The sequence below is a fragment of the Carex rostrata genome, chromosome 18 (genome assembly GCF_964058835.1).
Source record: "Carex rostrata chromosome 18, lpCarRost1.2, whole genome shotgun sequence".
Taxonomy (NCBI): Eukaryota; Viridiplantae; Streptophyta; class Magnoliopsida; order Poales; family Cyperaceae; genus Carex; species Carex rostrata.
In genome coordinates, this window is record NC_135935.1 from 2,032,262 (window position 1) to 2,058,654 (window position 26,393).

Below are 26,393 nucleotides of genomic sequence, written 5' to 3' on the forward strand. Positions count from 1 at the left end.
GAATAATGGTTTGTCTGCTTTAGTTCGGCCAATGGGGAAAAAGTAGGTTTACAACAGTTTTTCTTTTTCATGATTGCCATGAAAAAAATTCCACACTCCACATTTTATGGGAAAAATATTATTTTTGTTTTATAGCTAATAAGTGATCACATGTGATATGGTCGGATGGAAATGAAATTTGTTGTTTCTTTTAGAAAAAAAAATGAAAAATATGTTTTTTTTACTAATTAAATAATCAGATGAGAAAAAACATGTTTCTAAACAAAAAAAAAATAGCATATTCTCTTTAGGCCAGATGGCTCCCAAAATTAGTATTGGGAGAAACTTTTTTCTTCAGCACAATTAAACACAATGCTTGATTTTTCATGATTTCTAAATAGAAAAAAAAATTGTTACTCATCAAAATATATGTCTGGTAACAAAATGACAACGCGCGAATAACTGGTTAGACTTAAAGCCGACCCAAATTTATTTCTCTAGCATACTAAAAGCATGCAATTTTGCTTTTTAAATCATTGACTATCAAATCATGTTGAGATAATGCAATCTTTTTTATTCTATAATTATTTTTCATCACTTTTGAAATTCGATATATTTTTTGAAAGAATTTCTACCATAAATTTTAAGGAAAAAGTTAATATCTACACTTTTATCGAGACCTGATTTTTTTTTTTTTGAAAAAATTGTTTATATTCAACAAACACAACCTTTATTATAAAAACTTTAAATTAGATTTTAAATTTAAAAATGAATAGGTCAAAACAGTACCGGACTTCTAGTATTTTTTAATATAAAGCTGAAATTGGGCCTTTTAGAGTTTTTGAAAAAAAATGGTTGAATCTCTTTTCCCTCTTTTCCCTTGAACAAGAGATCCGACCGACCGCAAAGCGTGAAAGGAACGCGATGTCTATAAACAGCTTGAGCGGAAATGACTGAAACACCCTCCCACTGCTCTGTCTTTCAAATCATCCAGGACGCGGTCAAACTATTTCTATTCTCGTACTTTCCTCTCTGGTGGCATTTTCGTAATTTGTATGGAATCACGATCCCTATTTACGTTCCTATTTGAGACACTTCCCGATTTATTTCTTCGCCTCCTCGCCACCGAAAGTGACGACGAATCGATAGAAAGAAATTAGAGAGAGAGAGAAAGAAGAGAGAGAAAGTGAGGGAGACACGAATCTTCTATTGTAAGACAGATAAAAAAGAAAGAGAACTAGGGTTTAGGTGAAGTATCCCTAAACCTTAATTTCGTGTTCTAGAAGCTTCCACTAGGGTTTCGTTTTTTTGCGTTCCATGGCGGAGAAATTGAGGGATTTGAGCCAGCCAATAGATGTGCCCTTACTGGATGCCACCGTAGCGGCTTTCTATGGAACGGGATCTAAGGAGGAGGTGAGGAGATTGATTCTTATGTAATGGTGTGGTTTTGGGTTTTGTCTACTAGAGTACTAACTTCTAAAGTGTTTCTGCCGACGTTGGGTTTTGGTCTGAAAGATTACGGGCGGGAAATCCGGTTTAGTTGGGATTCATTTGCTTTTTTTGCCCATTGAAGTTTAAGTTTTTAGTTAGTGCTCATTTTATTTCTTCCTGTAAGACGAGGATTACGTTGTTGTTGGTTATTTGATTTGTAATGTGGTTTATACTGCGGTGTTAGGGTTTTTGTATAGATTGAATTGGATGGTGTTTTAGGATTCTGCAAGTGTTGCTTGCTTTGGGTTTGAGAAATGAGTTTTTTTTTGTTTTTTTCTGCCTAGAGTACCCATTAACGTGTAACAGTAGTATCAATTTAGTCTTTAATGGTATTTGGATTGTTAGCGTTTGACATCATCCATCTAATTATTTCTCAGGAAAGGAAAAAATATGGATTATTTGGGAAGTAATGTTTTCATTAATTCCTTTCCTCTTGGACTTAATCTTTTGTCAAATGCTTTTATCTAAGGAATACCTATCTGTTCATCTAATTTGACATTTTGGTTGCCATGTGGATCTTAACTAATGTCCCGTCTCTGAATTTGTAATTCCTCTGGAGCTAGAGATGGTTTCCTACTAGTTAGTTTTTCATGTCTATTACTGATTTTTGCAAAGCATTCCTAAATTTGCTTGGGCCAAAAGAATTCACTGCACTATGCCTTTAGACTGTGATTGCATGTGGCCACAACTGTGTGTGATGGTGCAGGTCACTTTTCCTGGTCCCAACACTCACAAGGACAGGCCATACATGGTTGTGCACAGTTTTGACTTCTTGGTATAGTTCCGTGAAATCTATTTTTCCAGGCATATGAGGTTTCTTTTCGTTTTCCCCCTTCTTCCCAAAAGATGGAAGACATACTATTAGTTTCTGGCATTAAGATGAACTTTTTATTATTTTTTATTTTTGTTCCTGTATTGATACATTGTACACTGTGGCAGAGAGCGGCTGCAGATCAGATATTGCGGGAGCTGCAAAACAATCCAGATACATGGCTTCAAGTTGTACACATTTTGCAGAACTCCCAGAGCCTTAACACCAAGTTTTTTGCCCTCCAGGTAATCACCCACCTCTCTCATTATGTATTATACATGACTCACACAAAGATATTAAAGAATGCCTACTACCTGATAATTGTTTTCTATGGAGTGCCTCGGTCTAACATTTGTTAGGTTGTACTGGTTAGTAACATTAGGTGCAATGTTTAAATTAATATGAGGAAACTGAGTTGTGTTATTTTTTTTGGGCTTCACATAGATGTTTCTGAATTGCCAAAATAGAATGCGATGTACTAAATAATCCCCATTTTCTGAATTCCCTGTCATGGTTTTATAGCTTTATTTTTGTTCAGATTTTTATTCGAATTCTTACCTCATAAATTGAACTATAATCCTCCTCTATTTCTCCTCTAGGTCCTAGAAAGTGTAATCAAGTACAGATGGAATGCCTTGCCGGTTGAACAAAGAGATGGAATAAAAAATTATATTTCTGACCTTATTGTACAGGTAATATTGACTATTCATTTATCTCTGTATGTGGGAAAATATTCTTCCTTTCTTTTTTTGATGTAATTTGTTGATTTTCTTACCAGCTTTCAAGCAACGAAGTATCATATAGAAGGGAAAGGCTTTATGTCAACAAACTCAATGTCATACTGGTCCAGGTAAAATTTTTAAATGTCAGCTTCATGCACACTACTATGTAGTGTGTTATAAATTGGTGTGTACATGTTGGTACTTGCCTGGTTTTGCTCTGGAGTATATGTTGCATATAAGTAGATCAATGAATCTTATCCTGTGAAAATTAATGAGAACATATTTAAGAGAGCACAATTGGTCTTGTTTCCTAAATCTCTATCACTATCTGGTACAACAATAATAGGGAGAGAGAAATAAAATGGAAATATGAGTTCTGTGGGGCCCAAACTATTATCGAAGTAACTTTTTTTTTTTTTTAAAAACGAGACATGATATCTCACACCGGGAACACTGTAATGTCCAATGCAAGACAATGCATCAATTTGTACAACGACCTTAGCAAGTTGATGGGCAAGAGATTCCCTATGAAGGGGGGACACATGTACATGTGTCCACTTGGCATCTGGCATATCACATAAACAACGTAATTTATCACATGTGAATCCTTATTGGATAGGCATCCAACATGGTGAGGGGTAGGCTGGAGCACGCGTATATGGTGTTGATTTGGTTGGTTGTAGCATGCTTTTTTTTTTATAGGGGCTGATCAATCATATATCCTTGCTACATTTGGTTATGAATTATTACCAGTGAAGTCTGGCTATAAGCTATTAGAGGCTTTTCCTAGTTGTTCTAGACTTGTGCCAAGTAATAGCTCAAGTAAAAACCAGAAGCATCATCAAATAAGTAAATTATTATCAAAACAGACAGATACATTATCACTTGTTAACATGTGGTTTATGGTAAGAATCAAACAGAATTTCTTGAAACCATTTGTTAATTTTTGAAGTTGTTTATTTTTGTTGTTGTATGGTTGTATTTCAGGTCTTAAAGCACGAGTGGCCGGCAAGGTGGAAAACCTTCATTCCTGATCTCGTCTCAGCCGCCAAAAGTAGCGAGACTATTTGTGAAAATTGCATGGCCATATTGAAGGCAAATACCTATATATGTTATTTCTTGAACTTCTTGAGATACGACATATAGTTAAACTGACTGCATATTTAAAAATTTCAGCTCTTGAGTGAAGAAGTTTTCGATTTCTCAAGAGGTGAGATGACACAAGTAAAGATCAAGGAGCTCAAACAGTCTCTAAACAGGTAATAATTGGAGATTTGAAGTTGTCTAATTATATTTTTGATCTGTCCCTGTGAAATTTGGAATGAAAAGTTTGCACTCGATAGTTTGCGAAAAAGTGCTTACATTAAAACCAACACTTGTTAAGCGAGTTCAAATATTTATCATTTAGTTACAATAGGTACAAACTTAGATTTAGTAGGGTTTAGAAATGTTGAATTATGCTTGTAGTTCAATGCCTTCGCTGAGTTTCCATTCTTTTTAAACACGTTTCATTGAATTTTATTATTAAATTGTCCATTTACAGTGAATTTCAGTTGATTCATGAGTTATGTCTCTATGTTCTATCGGCATCCCAGAGATCAGAATTGATTCGTGCTACTTTAGCTACACTACATGCTTTTCTCTCATGGATTCCTCTCGGTTACATATTTGAATCACCACTGGTATGATCTCGTTACAATTAATAATCTCATATAGTTTTAAATTTTTTTTTTTTTCTGAAGAGTAGATCTTAATTGATACTCTGTTTGTAATAGCTGGAGACACTACTGAAGTTTTTCCCTGTGGCTTCTTACCGTAATCTTACTCTTCAATGTCTAACAGAGGTACAAGCTCAAAGTAATTGTTGAGAATGCATATTTATTATGATTATATTCAATCAGTATATTTGTTTGAAAATGCACCATTCAATGTGGCAGTTCTGATAATTCCTTTTTTATTTGTAGGTGGCTGCCCTTCAGTTTGGGGACTTCTATGACATGCAGTATGTCAAGATGTATAATATTTTCATGGCGCAATTACAGGTAATTACATGCAATGTGCTTAAGCTAATATTTTTGCTATCTTGATTTTACTTGCATTAGCTGATAGTGCTTCTTGCAATGTGCTTGTAGAATATTCTTCCTCCTGGAACGAACATACCAGATGCCTATGCTAATGGCTCCAGCGAGGAGCAAGTAATCTCTCTCTCTTTGCTTGCTTGCTCTCTGTGGTCAGTTATTTTTGTTAGCATTTATTAGCTAGCTAACAAACATTTTATTGTTCTCCTTTTCAGGCATTTATCAATAACCTCGCATTGTTCTTTACCTCATTTTTTAAGGCAAGTACTCTTTGAAAGTTTCCTAGTAATTATATACATAATGTTTCATTAGCAGTTGTCTGTACATTCTATAATTTGAAACTTGTATGCACAGGTTCACATACGTGTGCTAGAGACTGCACCTGAAAACCGAGCTGCATTACTTGTGGGTGTTGAATACCTAATTGGAATATCATATGTTGATGATACTGAGGTTTTCAAGGTATTAGTCATACATCAGAAAACTAAATTCTTATTTTTGTAATCGTACCTCGGTGTATTAACTTGTGTGTGTGTGTGTTTTTTAATAATCATAGGTTTGCCTTGATTATTGGAACTTATTCGTTCTGGAGCTTTTTGAAGCCCATCATCATCAGATTGATCCTGTTGCTGCTGTCAGCATGATGGGGCTTCAGGTATCTCTCTTTTCATTTTTTATTATTACAATTACAATTAATATAAAGCCAGAACAAATTCTACACTGATTTTGCTGCCTCTGGTATTAATATACACTACAGTTTGTCAGCAATCTTCTTCTTTACCATTATTCGATTCATATTGTATCATGCACATTTTTGCTGTACCACCATAGATGAGCCTTTAATATAATGTTCTGTGAACAGAATCCAATAAAAGAATGGTTGCCTTCCAAAAGTTTGATTTTAAAATTGCAAGTTATTTTTGGTGACTGTCAAGTTAATTGATTGTCAACGGATGCCAACCCATCAAAAATATGGATGCATTAACTACAAAACCTCCAGTAGATGGTATGCTTGGATGGGATTGAGTTAGCGCTAACCCAAGAATAGCACTCACCCGAAGTGCTATTCCATATCTGTGCACCCCACACAAAGCTCTCTCTCTTTTGGGTTGGTAGCTATTTAGCGATTGGGAGGTTAGCTCGGTTTAGTGTCTATTCTGGCTAACCCAGTGTCTCATCCAAATGCACCCTAGGAAATAGGCAGAAAGGAAATAAAACCAAAGCTATACTGTTGATTTTAGCAGCGCTTATCCGTAAATATTGGATCAATTCAACTGCTCCCTGTAATAGTAAATTTTGGCAATTATTTATCTATTTCGTGTTATGTTTTATGCATTGTAGCCTACAGCAATACCTGGAATTGTAGATGGAATTGGTTCAGCAACTACCCAACGTAGGCAGCTTTATGCAGGCCCCCTCTCTAAACTAAGAATGCTTATGATTTGCCGCATGGCAAAGCCTGAAGAGGTGCTCATTGTTGAGGATGAGAATGGAAACATTGTTAGAGAGACAATGAAGGATCTTGATATTCTCGTTCAATACAAGGTTTATTTACCTTCTGCTTTGTTTTCCTTGTTATTTTTGGTCTCATTTGAAACTTATTTGAATTTATGTGAAGTTTCTTGTAACTTCTATATTGGTTTTTATATTTGCTTATTCATGCGATGCAACCCATATGGTAGATCATGAGGGAAACACTTATATACTTGGCACATCTGGACCATGAGGATACAGAGCAGCAGGTATGATCTGACGTAAAAATGTTTTATGTCATCATTTGATGCTAGGATGTATTATAATTATTTGTTTAATTGATCATCATACGTTGAATATAATTTAGATGTTAAAAAAGTTGAGCAAACAACTGAATGGAGAGGATTGGAGCTGGAACAATCTGAATACCTTATGCTGGGCTATTGGGTCAATTTCTGGTTCGATGATGGAAGAACAGGTCTTGTATTACTTTTAGTCTTGTTTGTGCAATGGTGATATCTTTTAGCTGAATCTACTTATTAAATCCCTTTTTACTGCTCTGAAGTGTTGCTTTCTTAATTTATTAGGAGAACCGATTTCTGGTTATGGTAATTCGTGATCTATTGAATCTCTGTGAAATTACAAAGGGCAAGGATAACAAAGCTGTTATTGCAAGTAACATCATGTACACACTTTTTCTCATCTCCCTTTTACAAGTTGTTTATTGAATGTTGTTAGTATTTGCCCGTAGTACTTCCATTTACCTGGTTTAAATGATCAGGTATGTGGTGGGTCAGTATCCACGGTTTCTCAGGGCCCACTGGAAGTTTCTAAAGACCGTGGTCAACAAATTGTTTGAGTTTATGCATGAAACACATCCAGGGGTTCAGGTATACCTTGTTCATCTGCTTCTTTTCTCTATGCTTTTGAGTCCTAATTGTTTCTTTGGTTTCAACTTGAAACGGGCATATGTACTTGTTTTGCATCTTTGTTGTATTAGAATTGTTTTATCATTATGGATTCTAATATCTAATTGTTGAATATACAGGATATGGCATGTGATACTTTCCTCAAAATTGTCCAAAAGTGCAAGCGGAAGTTTGTGACAACTCAGGTACCTTTTTGTCCAACCAAATGCACACTGCACAATGTATTCGTTGAGATATTTGTTGAACATGAGTTAAGTGTATTTTGCCAATTTATAGCTGCTTCTGTGGAATGTCCTGACATCTGTTTTTATGATCAGGTTGGCGAAAATGAACCGTTTGTATCTGAGCTACTGAACAGCCTTCCAACAACAATTGCTGATCTGGAGCCACACCAAATTCATACCTTTTACGAATCAGTATGCTTATTTGAGTCCAGATACATGTTTTGTTTACTTCCAATTTGAGGCTTTTGCCCCTAATTCTTCAAACAAATATGTGTTTTAGGTGGGCCATATGATTCAGGCTGAGCCTGATGCTGGTAAGAGGGATGAGTATCTCAAAAGGTTGATGGATCTTCCGAATCAGGTAAAATTACTATGTTTTTATGACTGGAGATAGCAGTAATAGTAAATAATATGCTACTCATTTTTTTTGTCCGTCTTAAAAATAGATCTGTAACTTTGGGCCTGTCTGATGTGTTTTGTAGAAATGGGCTGAGATAATTGGGCAAGCTAGCCACAGCATTGATGTTTTGAAGAACCATGATGTCATTAGAACTGTACTTAATATTTTGCAGGTAAATTGAATGACTTTTAAAATAGTTATAGTAGCAGCGACAATTTTTTTCACAACACAGGTGCCTGTAGTTGGTAGCTAGTGCTAAGTATATTGTGTTATTACTTTGTTACTTCCAGACAAACACCAGTGTGGCTACTTCTCTCGGGCCATTTTTCTTTCCGCAAATTTCTGTGATTTTTTTGGACATGCTCACCGTTTACAGGTACTTTTGAATTTGATTCTTCTCAAAAGTACATTTTTAGTATTATGCATTTCCAACTATAATAACTCTATTTGTGAATAAAATCAGAATGTACAGCGAGCTTGTGTCAAACACAATTGCTGAAGGAGGACCTTATGCTTCAAAAACTTCTTTTGTAAAACTTTTAAGGTAGGAAATTTGTGCTATAACCTGCTTTACATTGTCTCAATTATGATTATTTCCGCAGCGCGCATTTCTTGTTTTTATTTTGGCAATTGTAGATGGTTTATGTCTTTTCATTAGATCTGTTACATTCATGGTAAATTGATACAGTTCAACATGGGATCCGTCTTTTATTCATCCTCAGAAGCAGTTTAAAAAATTTGGAACTTTCATAAGTTTTTGTTGTCTGTGTATTACATCTTTTTTAAATTAAAGCTTGAACTATTGTAATAACAGATCTGTGAAGCGGGAGACACTAAAATTAATTGAGACATTTCTAGAGAAAGCTGAAGATCAGCCGCAAATTGGGAAGCAATTTGTTCCTCCCATGATGGAACCAGTTCTCGCTGACTACAGTAGAAATGTACCTGATGCGAGAGAATCTGAAGTCTTGTCCTTATACGCCACTATTATAAACAAGTGAAGTTCATTAATTTTCAGCACCTATCTTGTCAATTTCTTAACATCATCTGTTCTACTCTCTTAAATTTTATTGTTTCTACTTGACAGATACAAGGGCGCAATGATGGAGGATGTGCGTGGCATTTTTGAAGCTGTTTTCCAGTGTACATTGGAGGTATGGGTAATCCACTGTTATGGGAAGGACTGATGAGATTTTTTTTCCACAGCTACTAATAATTTAACATTTCCTACAGATGATTACTAAAAATTTTGAGGATTACCCAGAGCATCGCCTCAAGTTCTTCTCTTTGCTTCGGGCCATCGGAACTCACTGTTTCCAAGCTCTAATCCAGCTTTCCAGTGAGGTTGGTTTCTTAATTTTTTTGTGGTCATGTTTGGTGGAGGGATAAGGGATAACTCTTATCATCCCCCTCTTACATGGGATGAGAGTTATCTGTTTACCCCTCTGCCAAACATAAGTGTACATAATTTTCTATTTATTTGTTATTCTTTCGAGCTTGGTCTGCCTCTCATCTCTGATTCGGCTCGTATATTTCATTTTTATCTCTGACAGCAATTAAAGCTTGTGATGGATTCAATAAATTGGGCCTATAGGCATACAGAGAGAAACATTGCTGAGACTGGCCTCAGTCTTTTACTTGAATTGCTGAAGAACTTTCAGGTAATGTTTTGCATTTATACTATAGTTCTTTATAAAAAAACCGTTCTTGTCTATTGGATTAACTGGGATCCTTTTGTCTTAAAAATACTGCAGATGTCTGAGTTCTGCAATCAGTTCTATAGGACTTACTTCCTAAACATTGAACAAGAAATCTTTGCTGTCCTGACCGACACATTTCACAAGCCGGGCTTTAAGCTTCATGTTTTGGTCCTACAACATTTGTTCTGCCTGGTAAAATTTCCAACACTCACATAATTTTATTTTCTTCGTTCCTTTTTTTTGTTACGAAAGCACCATTACCTTTTTATATTGTTAGGTGGATTCGGGTCGGTTAACGGAGCCACTATGGGACGCTTCAGCAGTGCCTCTCCCTTACCCCAACAACACGATGTATGTTCGTGATTGCACCATTAAGCTGTTGGGTTCTTCTTTTCCTAACATGACACCAGCTGAGGTACAAATCCTTGTTCATTTCCTTTTTTTTGTACTGAGGTACTTTATATAGGTCTGAATAAAATTAATGATGTATAGCTGTTTGTGTTTCTATTCTTGTCAGGTGACTCGTTTTATAGATGGGCTTTTTGAGTCAAAGACCGATCTATCAACTTTTAAGAACCACATTAGGGACTTCCTTGTGCAATCCAAGGAATTTTCAGCTCAAGTAATGTTATATTTACAATATTTTGGTTGCTTAAGGTTCTTATTTTGTAACGTGGCCAGTCGTACTCATTCTAGTATTCTGCTACTTTTTTTTTTATATTGTGGCAGGATAATAAAGATTTGTATGCAGAGGAAGCGGCAGCACAGCGAGAGAGGGAGAGACAAAGGATGTTATCCATCCCCGGCCTCATTGCTCCCAGTGAGTTGCAAGACGAGATGGTGGATTCATAACCTTATGTAAGATGAATTTCTGTTTTATTATCCACGTGATTTCAGGAATTTTTTTTTGCCCTTTTTGGGGATCCTTTTCTTTTAGTTTGTAGTGAGGAATAGTGCGAGAGAAATGAGAGACATGTGGCACAAAATGCTGTCAGGAAGGGCTGATACAGCTACTTGTGATACCTTTGTGGTTGAAGTAGTGTTGGAGGGCCTCTGTGCTAATTGTATTTTGTTCTGAGTTATGTTAGTAGTATAGATGGAGCACCTATATTTTTGTGTGTTGGTAGGAAGAGGCTTATATTTGTTGACCGCATATCTGAATAGTTGATGTTATCTTCTGTGATTCATGCTGCGAGGATGTGATGTGCTCTGCAATAATTATTTTGATATTTTGTTGTACTCCATACGTCGATTAATGGTTCTAATTGCTTAAAGTATCGTGGTTAATTCTTGTATTTTACACAAATTTTAAGATAAAAATTGGGTAGTATATAATTAATATTTTACACATTTATTTGGTATTTGTTGATAAAAGTTTGTTTATTAACATTTATATAACTTAATAGTTTGGACAAGTTGAGAACAGTTGTTGGACGGACATAGTATTGTCAAGCGATTAATTAAAAATAATCGATCATAATTGGAAATAATTAGTCAATTAGTCAGGAAAATTTATGACAGTTTAGTTACCGTTAATGACTAATCAGCCGATTAATCGGCCTAAAGGGGCGTTTTTTACAACACTGGGTAATAGTTGAGAATTGATACCTCCAAATAAACGTAACACAGTTTAAGCATGTCAATCTTGCCGGACTGCTTTCCTGGGGTAATACAAATGAGTTAAAAATCGTCAAAGGTTTTTCGTCAGAATGGTCATGTTCTAAAACCTTTATGGTGCAGATGGGGGTGAAAACAGAGCGGATAATGCTAATATCATTTTTGCATCCGCCTTTCAACGGATACGGATAGTAAATGGATATTAAAATTTAAAACAAAATCCGTTTTAAACGGATACGGATGCATAGCGAATAAATTATGAATACGGATATGAAACGCATAATTGTCGGATAATTGAGTTATACACTTTAAAGATACAAATAAAAAATATGATAAATAAAAAAAAGTTATAATTAACTAATAAAAAATAATATAAAAGAAAAAAGAGCCTTGTTGTTGTCTTGAAACAAGTTCTAAAATAACAGAGACTAAAAACATACTACAATCACGAATTAAAGTCTTAAATGAAAAACAGTAGAGAGTGAAGAAATAGAGGTAAAAAGAAAAGAAAATAGTACTATTATAGCACCATCATCAGTGAAAATAAATTAAATTTGAAACCAGATCGTATTATCATTTATCCCACAACTAAGATTAAAATGAATATGGGATAATTATATAACAACTTATATCCAAAGTAGCAATTTTGGATACGAATATATTCGGATATTCTCTCCGTTTACACCTTTATGAAACCATCCATATTCGTATCCGTTATTATTTCATCATATACAAAAAATATCCGTATCCGTAATTATTTGTATCTGTTTAATTCAGATTCGGATAATCTTCGGATACAGAGCAAATACGAAGCGGATTATTCGTATTGATTTACACCCCTAGGTGCAGAGCATGAAATTTATTTATTATTATTATTATTTTTCAAGTTGGAGTCAAACCAAGAACCATCCTATGAATCTCGATCCGGATTTTGAAACTATGAATCTCTCACACAAAAAATTGACTTTTTTTGTCAGTACATTAAAGGGTAAGGCTGGTTCTCGAGCATCAAAAAGTTTCTGGAAAAGAATATCCCAAAGAAGTACAACCGTGCAATAAAATGGTATTCTTATACATCATTTTTTAAAAGAATAGTAATCCTCACCAATTCGATCAATATCTGCCACTCTCCATTCTTTCTTAGGTTCACTCCACGACCTGGGCCTCACTCCCAGCTTGAAAAACAAAACCATCTCCAAAGTCTCAAAAACCTTCAAATCATCCAAGAAATCATTCCAAACCCCACTAACAATGCAGTAATCTGAATTGTACGGCGACCGGTGGTGAGTTGCATGCTCTGCGCGGGACACAAGCACACCTGCATCCTGCAGTGCAGCAACAACCGGAGGGAGCTTCCTCTTCTTTTCGTGAGCCCAAGAATGGAACTGCTGGCTCAACATTATACACCCGGCACATGCCCCGACGAAAGCATGAGCAGTTGCATTGTTGCCAATTAGGAAGTCGATCGGTGTGACTACGAAAGCCACAGAGCGGGCTAGTGCATGCAGGTTGTTGCAGACTTGCCGACGGGTAATGGTGTACGGGTACTTGTGATGACCCTGCGTTGTAAGGCTGGCATATCATTAATTATTTATTTGAAAGTATGGAGCCCAGAGTAGAAAATGTTATCTCAAATTATCAATTTTTACTTGAATACAGATAGTCTGTGTTGTATGTATGAGCTTGCAAGCTTCCGTTATAAAAGAAGACACATTAGAACAACATGATACTCTTAAGACTATTTTCCTTAATTAATAAGTGATTACCAATCAGCTCGAATTGGTTGTTTGATTCATAATTCAAGATCTGTTTACTTGATTATTTACCTGGAAGGCATCAATCTGAGAGCCAAAGAAAGGAGTGGATGCATCTCCATAGTTGTCAATGGCCCAATGGTAGAAGCCGGAACCGAGATCAGCCATGAGGTATCCAAATAGAGCTGCGATGACTGGCTCAAAAACAGCAACAGGTGATGGTGTCATGGCAACCAATGAGATTGATTTATAGAGGGGAGATAAGATGGCCACTGAACCGGCCGCAACCCACGCACGGTGTTGCCATGTGGATTGAAGGCTGATTGGGTCGGCTGGTTTGGCTTTAATATCTGCAAGAGGGGTAACCGTAGTGGTGGTGGTGCTTACCGCTCGGCATGTAATGACTGAGAAGGAATTTGGTCGGATTTCGAGGCGTGGCATGATGGTGTAATTTTGGGATATCATGTTCAAGCTGTTCAAGCTTTGTGGCGTTGCAAGGATAGAAGGAAGGAGGCGGACAAGGATAGAAAGATAAAGAGAGAGAGAGAGAGAGAGAGAGAGGTGCAAAAAGGATCCGTGAAACAGAGAGATGGAAAAGTTTGGGTTTGTGACTGTGGTTTGGCAAGCAAAGCAAAGTGTATTTGTGTGTGTGTCTGTTTGTGTGTGCTGGTGGTGAAGCGGGAAAGATTGTTGTTTGTGGTGCAGTCGGAGAATACGTGGGAGAATGAAAGCGCGCATTCATTAGAAAAAAAAGAAAAAAAGAAAAAAAGGTGTGGTGTTTAGGGATCTGTATTTTATATATGGCTGCGCCAGAAGTCCGAAGTCTGATTTTGTTACTCGTGATTTATGAAACACTAAAAAAGTTGGAGAATTTCTTTCATCATGCACGAGATTCAGAAGATGAGTTATAACTTATAATTAAAGACAGAAACATTAAATATAGTTACTCACCAAAGATAATTAATGTAAAATAAAATTTGAATTTTTTTTCCTTCTCATTGTCGAACTTCTTTTTGAAACAATTACAGTGTAAATTTTTGCTTATGTAAACACTGCATCGATTCAATGACTGATCAGCTCGAAAACATTAATTTCTTACAACTGAGAGAGAAAAATCCGAAATTTTTATTAATAGAAAATATAATTAAAAAATATCCAGATTAGGGGACGCTTTTCGTTATTTTTCAGATATAAGGAAAACGTATTTAAATATCGCGGCCAATGGCCGTTGTGGATTATAACGGCCATACTTAGTGCCTATAACTACACTAACCATGGTAATTGAACCAGAGTAATTGAACCAGAGAAAAAAATCGGAAAAAAAACCCTGTCCGTTATGGATAGAAACGGCCAGGCGGAAAAAAAAAAAAATTCTGAAAATGCTGTCCGTGATGAATAGCAACGGCCAGCAAAAAAAAAAAAAAAAAAAGAGTCCGTGATGGTTTGTAACGGGCAGGGGGCGGAAGAAAAAAAAAAAAATAGCGGGCCGTGATAGATAGCACCGGCCTGTCGGCAAAACAGTTAAAGATCCGGACGTAATTCTCTCTGAAGGGCGAAGTTCTGGACGTAATTCTTTCTGAAGGCCAGGACAAAACAGTTCTCTGAACGTAATTTTTCATGACGTCCATACAGCATATAAATTAGCATCAGCAGCTTGATATGTATCATAACTTCTTAATCTTCTCTTAACCTCCACTGAATACATTATCTTCTCTGAAAAAAAAAGAAAGTAACCCTCTTAGATATTTTTCAATTATGAAAAATAATTAATTTATTGTAGAAAGTGTTGTGGAGTTTTGCATCGTGAAATATATATATTAGATAATCATTCCCTCCGTTGCACCATCAACAGGTTAGTTTGCAGTTATTTATTGATAGTACGGTAGCAGAGACACAACCACAAGCTGTATATACCCAATACAGTGTTCCACAAACGGGTCCCAGTCTATTCCAACCCTATCAAACACAACCAACACAGAGGGAAGACCTTTATCGTGACCCTTATCCTAATGTAAACGAGTTGTCATTGCCTGTTCAGGCAGATATGGGTCAGGCAGAATACAATAATGACAACAGTCCATGGGTTGAACCACCAAGGGTTGGTAATTCTTGTCCTGACGACGACGTGCCTCAAAGTGATGACGAAGATGACGCTGACTCGTGTGAGGATGATGCTGATTGGGAAAATGAAGCTGATTCAGAAGGGGATGTCCCGGTTGATACCCCGAGACAATCGCAAAAACCCCGTGTTCGGGCTCAACATTTTCCCATATCTGATCGTGGTATGAGTCACCCTGTGGCAACTTTCAATGACACCTCAGCATTTCGAGAAGCAGATGTCAGCTACTTTGGTAGGACCAAACCCCTCTGTGATCCATTTGCTGTAGGTCAAGAGTACTCTTCGAAAGAGGCTCTAAAACATAAAATATATTCTTATCACATAAAAAACAATATCGAAATAAAAACTACTGGTAGCAATAGAACCAGCCTTACAGTCCAATGCAAGGACTGGCGGTGTGAATGGCGTTTATATGCCGTGTCTGGATTTTTTTCATCTAAGTGGGAAATTAGAACAATTTCAGGACCACATACGTGCAATGCCGATGCTTCTCATACTGATCATGCACAATTAACTGCAGAAATGATCGCCGATGTTATACGAGAAGATATTAGGGAAAATGTTACCTTGACCATTAAAAGTGTTAAAGGGCTAGTCCGTAAAGAATACCCGGGAATCATTCCCAAATATAACAGGTTGTGGCGTGGCCGAGAGCTGGCAATCGCACAATTATTCGGTAGTTGGTCAGGAGCGTACAACCTTCTCACCCCACTGTTGGATGCAATCAAAAGAGCCGTTCCTGGCACAAAATATGGAGTTGCGCATGAACCTACAGGAGATCCAACAGAAAGGTTGTTTAAGGCAGCTGTGTGGGCTTACGGTCCGTGCATTGCTGCAGTTCCTCATCTCAGGCCAATTATTAGTATTGATGCATGTTTCTTGTCTGGTCGGTACCAAGGGAGATTATTGATGGCATGCGGTTATGATGCGGAAAACCAGTTGCTTCCCCTGGCTTTTGCATTAGTCGATGAAGAGAGATTCGAGACGTGGGGATGGTTCATGAGGTGGTTGCGTTTTGAGGTTATCGGTCCTAAGTTCATGAGTGTTGTTTCTGACCGGCACATGGGAATCAAGAAAGTATTCACCGATCAATATGGTGGTTGGTACGAGGATGGTGGCGAGTGCGTTCACAGATTGTGTTCTCAACATGACAGGAACAGAATCTCCCGAAGAATCAGCAAAAAGCATGGTCCCGAACAAGTCGAGTATGTAAGCCCGAGTATACTGTTGTACTTGCTCTTCTGTAGGCTCACCCGGCTGTAAGTGTGGCATGACCTGAAATTGATTGCGTAGTTCCTTCAATTCTATAGAATATCCAGAAGTCGTGCGAACAACTTGTTCGTTCGGCCCCGTTCTCTTCTTCTTTTTAAGCAGCCGAGCTGCAAGCCCAACTCCAAGAAGCCGTTCCACTAATTCAGACGCTTGTACGTCTGCAAAACCAGTCACCGGAGCCCCTTTTATTGGTAATCCCCATAAACATGAAACATCTTGCAGTGTGACTGTCATCTCTCCCACTGGAAGATGGAACGTATGTGTCTCTGGTCTCCACCGCTCAATAAGGCCAGCGAGGAGGAATTTGTCAATATTTATTTCTTTCATTCTAGCAACTTGAAACAAACCAAGCCTCTGCACGTATGGTTCACAGAGCTTGTGAAATGGAATCACAGCCCGATGGTGTCGAACATCCAACCCGTTATAAGTCTGTCATTGTTATACAATTTGATTAAAAACAATATCGTAATTCAAGCATTTATCTCATAGCAAAAGTTATATGAAATTTGAATTTTATATGATTCATCGAGTAACTTACAGGATCAGATAATAATGATATTTTATGCTGTGCATGCGGCATCCATAACAGATTGCTAAAATTTTCTGCCATCCTGCATGAATAACATTTTAAATAATTTATATTCAAGTGTACATTTTTGAGGTACATAATACGATGAATTTTCTACATAATATTTGTTAAATTGTAATAAAACCTAAAATATAAATCTAGAACTAATTGAATAAAATGAAAACATAAAGTTAATGCAAGTTTGGTACAATTTGACAAAATTAAAACTAATTTGTAAATTTAAACTTAATCGGATACTAATTAAAATATTAAACCTAAATAGTGTGTGCTAATTTATGAAATTAAACTTAAATACAAAATTGATGCTTAATTACAAAATTAAATCTATTTGAGAAATTACTAATTTCTACAATCAAATTGGTTACAATTCCACCTAATTGGTTTCAATTCCACCTAATTGGTTACAATTCCACCTAATTGGTTTCAATTCCACCTAATTGGTTACAATTCCATCTAATTAACAATATTTTTCAAAAAATTACTAATTGGTTGTAATTTCACCTAATTAAACTTAATAATTGTCTTCACAACTAATCAAATTAACAAATTATTGAGATATTACTAATTTAAGTAAAAAAAAAAAAAACTTACTTGAGAAAGAGAGAGGACGAAATGGAGGGAAGACCTGGCCGTTGCTTTCTATAACGTCCTTTGTACGTTGTTGTGATCTCCTTCCTCAGTTAGGACCACCGATTTTTTTTTTTTCTCTTTTGGTGCTGTCGGCGGAGACAGAGACAGAGAGAGCGAGCGAAAGGGGAGCGAGAGAGAGCGTGAGAGAACGAGGGAGGTGAATTAAAGAATGGGCTATGGCCGTTGCTATCTATCACGGCCCGCTATTTTTTTTTTTTTTCTTCCGCCCCTGCCCGTTACAAACCATCACGGACATGAATTTTTTATTTTTTTTTTATCTTTTCCCTGGCCGTTGCTGTTAATCGCGGACAGCCTTTTTTTTTTTTTTTTTTTTTTTTTCTTTTCTGGCCGTTGCTATTAATCACGGACAACAATTTTTTATTTTTTTTCGCCTGGCCGTTTCTATTCACAACGGACAGGGTTTTTTTTCCGGTTTTTTTCTCTGGTTCAATTAGCATGGTTAATGTAGTTAGAATGGTTAATAAGGCACTAAGTATGGCCATTATAAGCCACAACGGCCATTGGCCGCGATATTTAAAAACGTTTTCCTTATATCTGAAAAATCCCGAAAAGCGTCCCCTAATCTGGATATTTTTTTATTATATTTTCTATTAATAAAAATTTCGGGAGAAAAATGGACGAATTTTTGACCGCTAGGCCCTCGAGTTTGATTGTATCATGTCATTTCTAAATGTTAGAAGGCCTTATTCTGATCTATTTAAGGCCCTTTATTATTGGCCCAGCCCAAATTAATGTATGTTGAATATATATATCAATAACCTAGGGTTTCTCAGTTTCTGTCTTCCAAAACCCTTCCTCTAATCTGACTGTAGTTCAGTAGTTATGTCGGATCCAATATTTCTAGGGTTTCACTGACATTGCTTGCTTCTCTACCTCCACCATGGCCTTCCTCAGTCCGTCACCTAATCTCCGGCTCTCCTCCAATGCGCATTTTCTCCGTTTTCTCTTTCTGCGTGAGCCAAAAATACAGTCCGTCCGTTATCTCTCCTAAACCCATTGCTTTTGCTGGAAGTGGGTTTTTTCCTTTGGACCTTCTTCTAGAAGAAATGTAAGGTTAGGGTTAGCGGTTTTTTTTTTGTAATGCCGTGGGAAGGGGAGAGTAGATGGGCGAGAGCTCTATACCAGATCAGATAAAACATCTCACTAAGGAGGCACCTGATCCACCCAATAAATGGCTTTTGATTTCTGGTTCGTAATTTGGATCTCTGTTTTTGAATTGTATATCGCTGTCAAGATATAGGTTTTCACAGGTGCCTTTCTATATTTTTGGTTGTATTAAATAGTGTTTTGTCAAATCTGACTTTTCTAAACCCTAAATCCTAAATCCTAAACCCTAAACCCGTCACCCGTCAATTTCTGGTTGGAAGTAGCCAGAAAAATCAATTCATGGCTATTACAGTAGTAACCTGCTCATTGAATTGATTTTTCTGCTACTTCCAACCAGAAATTGGAGCAAGTGATTTACATGCTGGGACTTGTTCCAATGTGTAATAAGTTCGTTTTTAACATTGAAGGAAACAGAACTAAAGCCTAATTTTGCTGCCTTGAAATCAGTAATCCTTATTCTATATGTGCATCAATGGAATCATTAACTGACAGTGATTGATTCTTAATTTTTTATCCTCATTATTTTTCGCTGTATGCTTAGCTATACTTCTATACACATGACGAGCCATATTATGGGAACTTAGCAAATAGAAAAATACATTACTTCTAGAAGAATTTTAGCTATACTTCTATACACATGACGAGCCATTTTGATTGAAGAATTGAGTTCATGGGTTATATGTCAGTGGGACTACAGGAACTCATATAGAGAATGTAGTGTTGCTGTCACCTCAGTCTCTTCAGTATAAAGAGACTCCGGTTGAATAACAACGCAAAAATAAGACTTGCTTTCTATTTCATATGTAAGTTTGATACTGCTATGATTTTAGACTTGTGTGCTGGTAAAAATTGAGTTCCAAATGTCCTTGTGATATATTAAAATGTCATTGTGGTTTACAGAAGCTCATAGATCTAACAGTGCTGTCATCACCTCGGTCTCTTTTATTATATGGGGAATTTGAGTTGAATAACAACACAACATAAGATCCTATTTTCATTTACATCTGAGTGCTTGGTTTCATTCATATGATTACAATTTCTGAACTCATTATGAGAAGGGATTTTTTTTTACTTATTTTGCATGCTTGAGCTGTTTTAAATTAATTTTCTTAACAGTGGTATTATTAAGAACTGTCTATGCTTTTCAATATCAAGTTTTTTGTACACTCATTTCTAATAGGTGCTTAGAGCTAGTTTTATGGTAAATTTTTACTGGTTTTAACTTTACCTGTTATCATTCTATTCTTTTTTGTGCCACTCAACTTTTGTTTATTTGATTTTTGAGTACTTTATCTAATTTGTTTTAATCAGGTAATTGTCTTCATTTTTACACAAATTTCAAACTATCAGCTTTAAATTTATACAGTCATAAACTTAATAAGTACACATTCTTTTAATAATTATATAATATTGATTTGGGGGAAGTTTTATAATTTTCACAACTAATTACACAACTTATTTAACTGAAAATTTATAAAAAATTGGGAGATTTATAGCTGAATAGATCTATTTTTCTTTTTCCAAAATGTATCACCGGATTTAAATCTGACTTAGTATTTGTCTTGTGTGAACCATTTGATTGATACATGGGCTATAAGCTTCTCAATGGGGACGACTGAGGACATCTACTCCTGACAGCCCATCTGCGCATTAGAAAATTATATCCGGACAAATTGTTAACACTATTTTGCAAGATTTAATGCTAATAATAGGGGTAAGTATTATGTAATCCTTTCACAAGAAAATTACATTGCAACAATTATGTAACCATTTGGTACTTGGGAACAAGCAGCTCAAGTTTTGAGAAAATGATGAGGTTAGCCACACCTTGATTGCTTATCCTGGGCCGGCCACAATGTAATACAATCAAGCTGAACATATTTGTAGTTAAATGCTATTTTCTGCTGATCAGTCTGGAATGACAAATGTTTTATGACTGAATGAAAGTTCAGTTGAATCATTTTCAGGTTTGGTTTAAACATGCTTATGTTTACTGGCACATTGCTGATTTGGTTAGCTTGTTAAAGTCTCAGATACCAGTACGTAGCAATGAACTGTGACTGTAAGGAATCAGGGTAAGCTTCTGGCAAGATAGCCAACTAGTATTAGTTGACATTTCTAGCATTTTCACAGTGAACTTCTGACAAGGGGATGTTAATTGAACATTTCTAGCATCCTTCATGGTGCTAGTTTTCTTGCTTGGTGAAGACTCTGGCATACCTCTGGAATTACGTTTTGTACATTAGTACTAACGAATATCAAAACAGTATGTAGACCTCTTGGAGATCCAAATTGTTTCATATTTTATTTCTAATTTATACTTCCCTTTTTTTGATAAAAGGCTGTAAACCCGTTTCATTCATCAACGAAACTAGTTAACTGATTTATCGTTCTCTTCCGACTCTATAAAATTCTCTCTAATTTAATTCATACAATTATTGCTCTAGGTGTATTTTCTTATTTCTTGTCTGTCCAACCAAAATCAAAGAAGATGGCGAGATGCTCAAGAGAACAGATTTTTTGTTGCATAGGACGTTTTTATTTGAGATACGGAAACAATTGTGCTGATTTCGATGGTACTTTGATCGAAATGAAATCTGCTGAAGGATTTCAGGGAATAATCATGTATAGTACAAGTGTACAACTAAAAAAAATCGTATTGCATGACGGAAACTTGAATAGGATTTCTATCATTTTGTTGAGATCCCATTAATTGTGGATTTAAATACAGTAATCATAGAGTACATATTTTGACAAAATAATTTGTACTCTCTTATTTATATCAGGTATGAATTAAAAACTGCCATGTCAAAATGTATAAAATAGTTATTACATTTTTTGAAATCCTGGCGTGTTGTTTCTCTCTTTATGGTTTGACACGTACTAGGTGCTTCTTTGCATGTGGAGCTGACACGTAGCTAGATTATAGCCACGAGATTTTGTGTGTGTGTGTGCGCGCAAGAAACCCGTAGCTAGTTTATAGCCACGAGTTGCCCTCTACGATCTGGTATTTCTCTTTTATATGTTTTTATTTTGATAGTTGATTAGTCATTTAGTTGTATATTATACGCATGTTGAGTCCCAGGGGTGAAATCGGATCGAATACGGATCGGATAGTGGTAAAATCATATTTGTATCCGTTTTTATTTTCCGGATACGGATACGAATACGGATCGGATATTAATCGGATATGAATATAATCAAATATTAGTCGAATACAAATACAAATATGGATATAAATCGAATTCCTAATTCGGATATATATATTACAACAAGATTGTATAATATCAGTGGAGTGAATTAAATTTTTTAATTGTAAAACAATAAGTATCTACATTTGAAATCAGAACAAAACTAATTAACTAATGTGTTATTTAATAAAATAAAATGACTCATCATAAATAAATAAATTACATCAAAAATCAATTAAAATATATCCGAAAATTGAAAAATTCAAATATCCGAAAAGCCAACATATCCGAATCCGTATCCGTATCCGCTTCCGAAATTAAAACCGAATTTGTATCTGTATCTGCAAATTATCCGTATCCGACTATCCAAATCCAAAAAATTCGAATACCGATCCAAATTCGGTCGGATAATATCCGAACTATTTTCACCCCTAATGTTGACTCGTGTATGTCTGGTGCATTAAATTCTGGATACAGCAGAGCAGACGGAAAGGGCCGGGCTGTACCTTCTCTGCCTCTCTGAACAATACCCTTTAGATATATATAACGGATAACCTCATGTTTAAATGATCTAGTTTAATACTAGTTCATATATAAAATTTATATCAGTAACAGTTTCATCAATCAACTAATAGAGTTCATTCATATGTTAAACAACAGCAACAACAACAATAGTACACATCGAGAACCATGTCTAGCACAATATTTTGACTATGATATGTCTCGTGTTTTGCCAATTCAAAATTTAGCACCTGCCACTTAAGAGTTTGTTTGCTTGTCACAGATTATACGAGATGTGATTTGATAGGAATGGAAGTCCACTTTTGAAAAGTGAGAACTCATAGATATGGATACATAGAAAATTGATTATGAAAATGTGATGAAATGAGAGAAAGGGGAGGTAGCACAATTGGTTAGGAAAATGTCCTAGAGTTGTTATACTCAAAGGTCGAGAGTTCGATTCCCCCTCACGAACCTTGGTAGCTACTACTAAGTTTTCAAAAAAAAAGAAAATGTGATGAAATGAGTGTTTGGTTGTATCATGAGATTAGTTGTAGATCTTGATTTATTAAAAAACATATATATATTCTTATTTAAAGTTGTTGTCTATTTAAACTAAGAAAAAAATTGTTATATATTTAAAATAAGAAAAAAGTTGTTAAAAACTAATTATATTAATATGATGTAAAAATGCATAGTAAATAATGTTGAAAATTTGAATAAAGAGTATTAAAAATGTTGCAAAAAAGAACCCGTTGTACATGTTTGATTGAAAGTATTAAAGAGCATCAATGAATAGAGGAGGGATCCACTTGCAACATTTTACAATAATTTAGTTGTACAATTTTTAAAGTTCAAATAGTCAATCTAAACCGTTAAACATGATCTCTATATTAAAATGTGCTTGAAGATCAAATTTTACATTTTAAAGCTTTTTACTATTTATTAAGTATTTTAGAAAACAAATGTTTTTAGACAATTCTGGACCACTGAAAAACAATAGTTTTGTATTAAATACTTAATAAATAGTAAAAATATTCAAAAAAATGTAAAATTTGATCTCAAGAACTTGCAAAAATGCAATGGTGTGAATAATTTATGAATGTCGATCTTTCAACGTATTGATTAATATAGAAATAAAATAATATTTTTACGTGCATATAGAGAAAATAAAATAGATCAGATTTAATTTTTTTAATATAAACACAACTAAAATTGTAGAAATAAAAACAAGTCCAGACATCAAATTTTAGCTGAACGCATGGTATTCTAACTGTTCTTTATCTACTGCCTATCTACATGTTTTTTTGTCTATGTACTAACCCTCTTATTTCCGTTCAAGATGTGATTACTTCACAAGATGCCATGGTGAGGTTTAGAAGACACCTCCATGGCATCCTCTTGTTTGAATAGCAGGAAATTCTGAGTCTGATTCAGACTATTACCCTTACTAATAATACTGATATACCTTAATTTATGGAAATGAGATCCAAAGAAACAATTAATTACCACTTGCTCTCTTTATTGTTTTCTGGGTTTTAGATGAGTACTTGTGTCTAATGCCATGCTATGGTGGAAAAATTCAGTTCTACATAAAGTAAAAATATTCATGTGATTGACTTTAAAAACAAAATTCTTACTAAAAATGTGTTGAAGAAAAAGAGATGGCAAGAGATACAAATTGCCAATTTTGCATGAACAATGAGGAGGAAACAATAGTTCACATTTTCCTTAAATGTCATACTTATCTCAAAATTGATTTTGGATGGGTAACTTCCAATTTTACTATTCTGATTGGCTCTCTTTGGATGATATTGAAACACTTGCACTGTCTTTGATTCTAACCTAAAGGCAAGCCATGCTCATGGTGGTCAGTGCTGTGTTTTGAACTATATGGAAAATTAGGAATTTTGTATGCTTTGACAAATAATCTTACTAACTTGCTTTTTATTGGAATATTGGTTAGAAAATAAGAAGAGAAAAGAGGTGCACCACACTCACCTTTGGATTCCTGAAGACATGGACATGGTACCACTCCAGTTCATGCATGCCCCCTCTGACTGTACCAGCACTTGAGATGGGAGGTGGCACTAGTGCTCCACTGGTATCAATGTTGCTTGCCAACTAGTTCACATGAATGTTACACATTTTACTTGACCTTAAGTTGTTATGCTTATGCTTGTAATAATCATGGGATGTGCTCATATTTTTCTGTTTTTGTACATGTTAGTGCCATACTGATGCCTGCTGCCACTGTTCTGGTACAGCTGTTATTCTGGAGGCTTTTGTTTAAGGTTAGGTATAATTGTGTTTTTCCATGGTCAATGATGAATTTAAATAAATAAGCATAAATCTTGATACTGCTCTTGATGGTACAATCAAGGGTTCAGTATCTGATTCATGAAGCTGGGTGTGCTTCTGACTTCTGAGACAAGTAGGCACTCTGGTTTCTTTGAGTAGTTTTACATTTTTGCAAATTTTTGTTGAACTAGTTTCCGCAAGTTTTCTTTTATATGCAATGGGAGGGCATTTTTGTCTATTTTTTTAAAAAAAAAAAGGTCCAGCTACACTACTTATATAAGCATATCAGGTATATGCTTATAAATCGCATATATATTTTTGAAGTTCAAACAATTGATCCGAACCATTCTAAAAGATATTAAATGTCCTTGGAGACAAAATTTTACATTTTTTTGGAAAACTTTTACTATTATTTTAGAATTTTTGAAAATGAAGATTTTTCAGAAAAATAATACATTAAGATTAACTAAAATAATCTTATACGAAGTTCTCACGAAGGAGATTGGTTTGACAAATGATTGGTTTGAATTTGTGGTTTGGAATTTGAAAATGGACATGTAACTTATAAATATATGTTTTGATATGCTTATATAAGCAGCGTATCATTCAATAAAATCTATATAAAATTTATAAATTAATTACTAGAATGATTAATGTACAGATAAATCCCAGCTAAAGGAACCTTTTCGGACCTTTCTTAACACTCTGTTTGGATGGAGAGTAGGGGAAGGAATGGGAGGTAAAGAATAGAAGGGAATAAAAAAGAAGATTAACATATTTAACTTTTTCGTATTTTGATGATTAATGAGAGCAAATAAATTTAACTTTTTTTTTCTGTCTTATTTTTTGTTTGGTTGATTAAAATTTAGAAGGTTAATAAGAAATTCGATGACTGTTATAGATTTTAGGAAAAAAAATATTGTATGATAATTATATATATCAGATATAGGGTTGAACATTTGTGTTATTTGTTCTAAAAATATTTGTAATAAAATTTCTTATCATCCGTTACACTCTAATTTGGAGGAGAAACCAATTATATTAATTATAATGATACAAGATTAAACCTTTCACATCCTGTACCCTTCATCTCCAACATAATTTTATCAACCAAATACGATTCAACGGAAAGTTTTTGTTCCTTTCCATTTCCTCTCTCCCTCTACTCTCCATCCAACCAAGGTGTAAATATACAGGAACTTTTAAAATTCGTGTCTGATTAAAATAAACGATCCGCTTCCCATTTTATACGTGACTGGATCTGCATTCATTTCATAGCCGGTCCACTCAATTCGTCTCTGTAAACCCAACTTTTACGAGTCCGGTTCCTCTCCAATCACAAAGTGGACGTTAAAGAGAGTCCGACCCCAAGGACAGCCCTTCAATCCACGAAGAGCGATTCAGATCCTCGTTTCCTCTCCCTCGGTGACGTGTGCCATGTCTGTAATATCCGGACTTCACTGTTCAGACTTCAGAGAGCCGGG

At 35.4% G+C, this 26,393-nt stretch overlaps 2 protein-coding genes and 1 non-coding gene across 3 annotated transcripts; 2 read left to right on the top strand and 1 right to left on the bottom strand.

The window, feature by feature from the left end:
* Positions 1-951: 951 nt before the first annotated feature.
* Positions 952-11,022, top strand: LOC144569340 (protein EXPORTIN 1A-like). The gene is made up of 32 exons (XM_078319638.1): positions 952-1,392; positions 2,410-2,526; positions 2,881-2,973; positions 3,060-3,131; positions 3,991-4,098; positions 4,180-4,262; positions 4,547-4,685; positions 4,779-4,847; positions 4,968-5,045; positions 5,136-5,198; positions 5,297-5,341; positions 5,436-5,543; positions 5,638-5,736; positions 6,423-6,626; positions 6,764-6,823; positions 6,922-7,032; positions 7,142-7,239; positions 7,336-7,444; positions 7,603-7,668; positions 7,801-7,899; positions 7,988-8,068; positions 8,190-8,279; positions 8,398-8,483; positions 8,571-8,651; positions 8,922-9,104; positions 9,195-9,261; positions 9,341-9,451; positions 9,661-9,768; positions 9,862-9,999; positions 10,085-10,222; positions 10,325-10,429; positions 10,537-11,022. Exons 1-32 carry the CDS (start codon positions 1,297-1,299, stop codon positions 10,657-10,659), a joined length of 3,228 nt encoding a protein of 1,075 aa, XP_078175764.1. The 5' UTR covers positions 952-1,296; the 3' UTR covers positions 10,660-11,022.
* A 1,348-nt stretch (positions 11,023-12,370) lies between these two features.
* On the bottom strand, positions 12,371-13,813 carry LOC144569341 (fatty acid desaturase 4, chloroplastic-like). The gene is made up of 2 exons (XM_078319639.1): positions 13,251-13,813; positions 12,371-12,983 (listed from the first exon to the last, which is right to left on the bottom strand). Exons 1-2 carry the CDS (start codon positions 13,641-13,643, stop codon positions 12,501-12,503), a joined length of 876 nt encoding a protein of 291 aa, XP_078175765.1. The 5' UTR covers positions 13,644-13,813; the 3' UTR covers positions 12,371-12,500.
* Positions 13,814-19,789: 5,976 nt separating this feature from the next.
* LOC144570808 (small nucleolar RNA snoR97) lies at positions 19,790-19,900 on the top strand. The gene has a single exon (XR_013517032.1). It is a non-coding gene; the product is annotated as a small nucleolar RNA snoR97 (small nucleolar RNA).
* Positions 19,901-26,393: the final 6,493 nt, after the last annotated feature.

Bases quoted from the DNA above. Each gene is read 5' to 3' on its own strand.
- LOC144569340 (XM_078319638.1), top strand. From the start codon at position 1,297: ATGGCGGAGAAATTGAGGGATTTGAGCCAGCCAATAGATGTGCCCTTA. The intron at 8,069-8,189 runs GTAAAATTACTA...TGTGTTTTGTAG, and splicing joins TGATGGATCTTCCGAATCAG to AAATGGGCTGAGATAATTGG. The intron at 10,000-10,084 runs GTAAAATTTCCA...TTATATTGTTAG, and splicing joins TACAACATTTGTTCTGCCTG to GTGGATTCGGGTCGGTTAAC.
- LOC144569341 (XM_078319639.1), bottom strand. From the start codon at position 13,643: ATGATATCCCAAAATTACACCATCATGCCACGCCTCGAAATCCGACCA. The intron at 12,984-13,250 runs GTAAATAATCAA...CTTACAACGCAG, and splicing joins CTCAGATTGATGCCTTCCAG to GGTCATCACAAGTACCCGTA.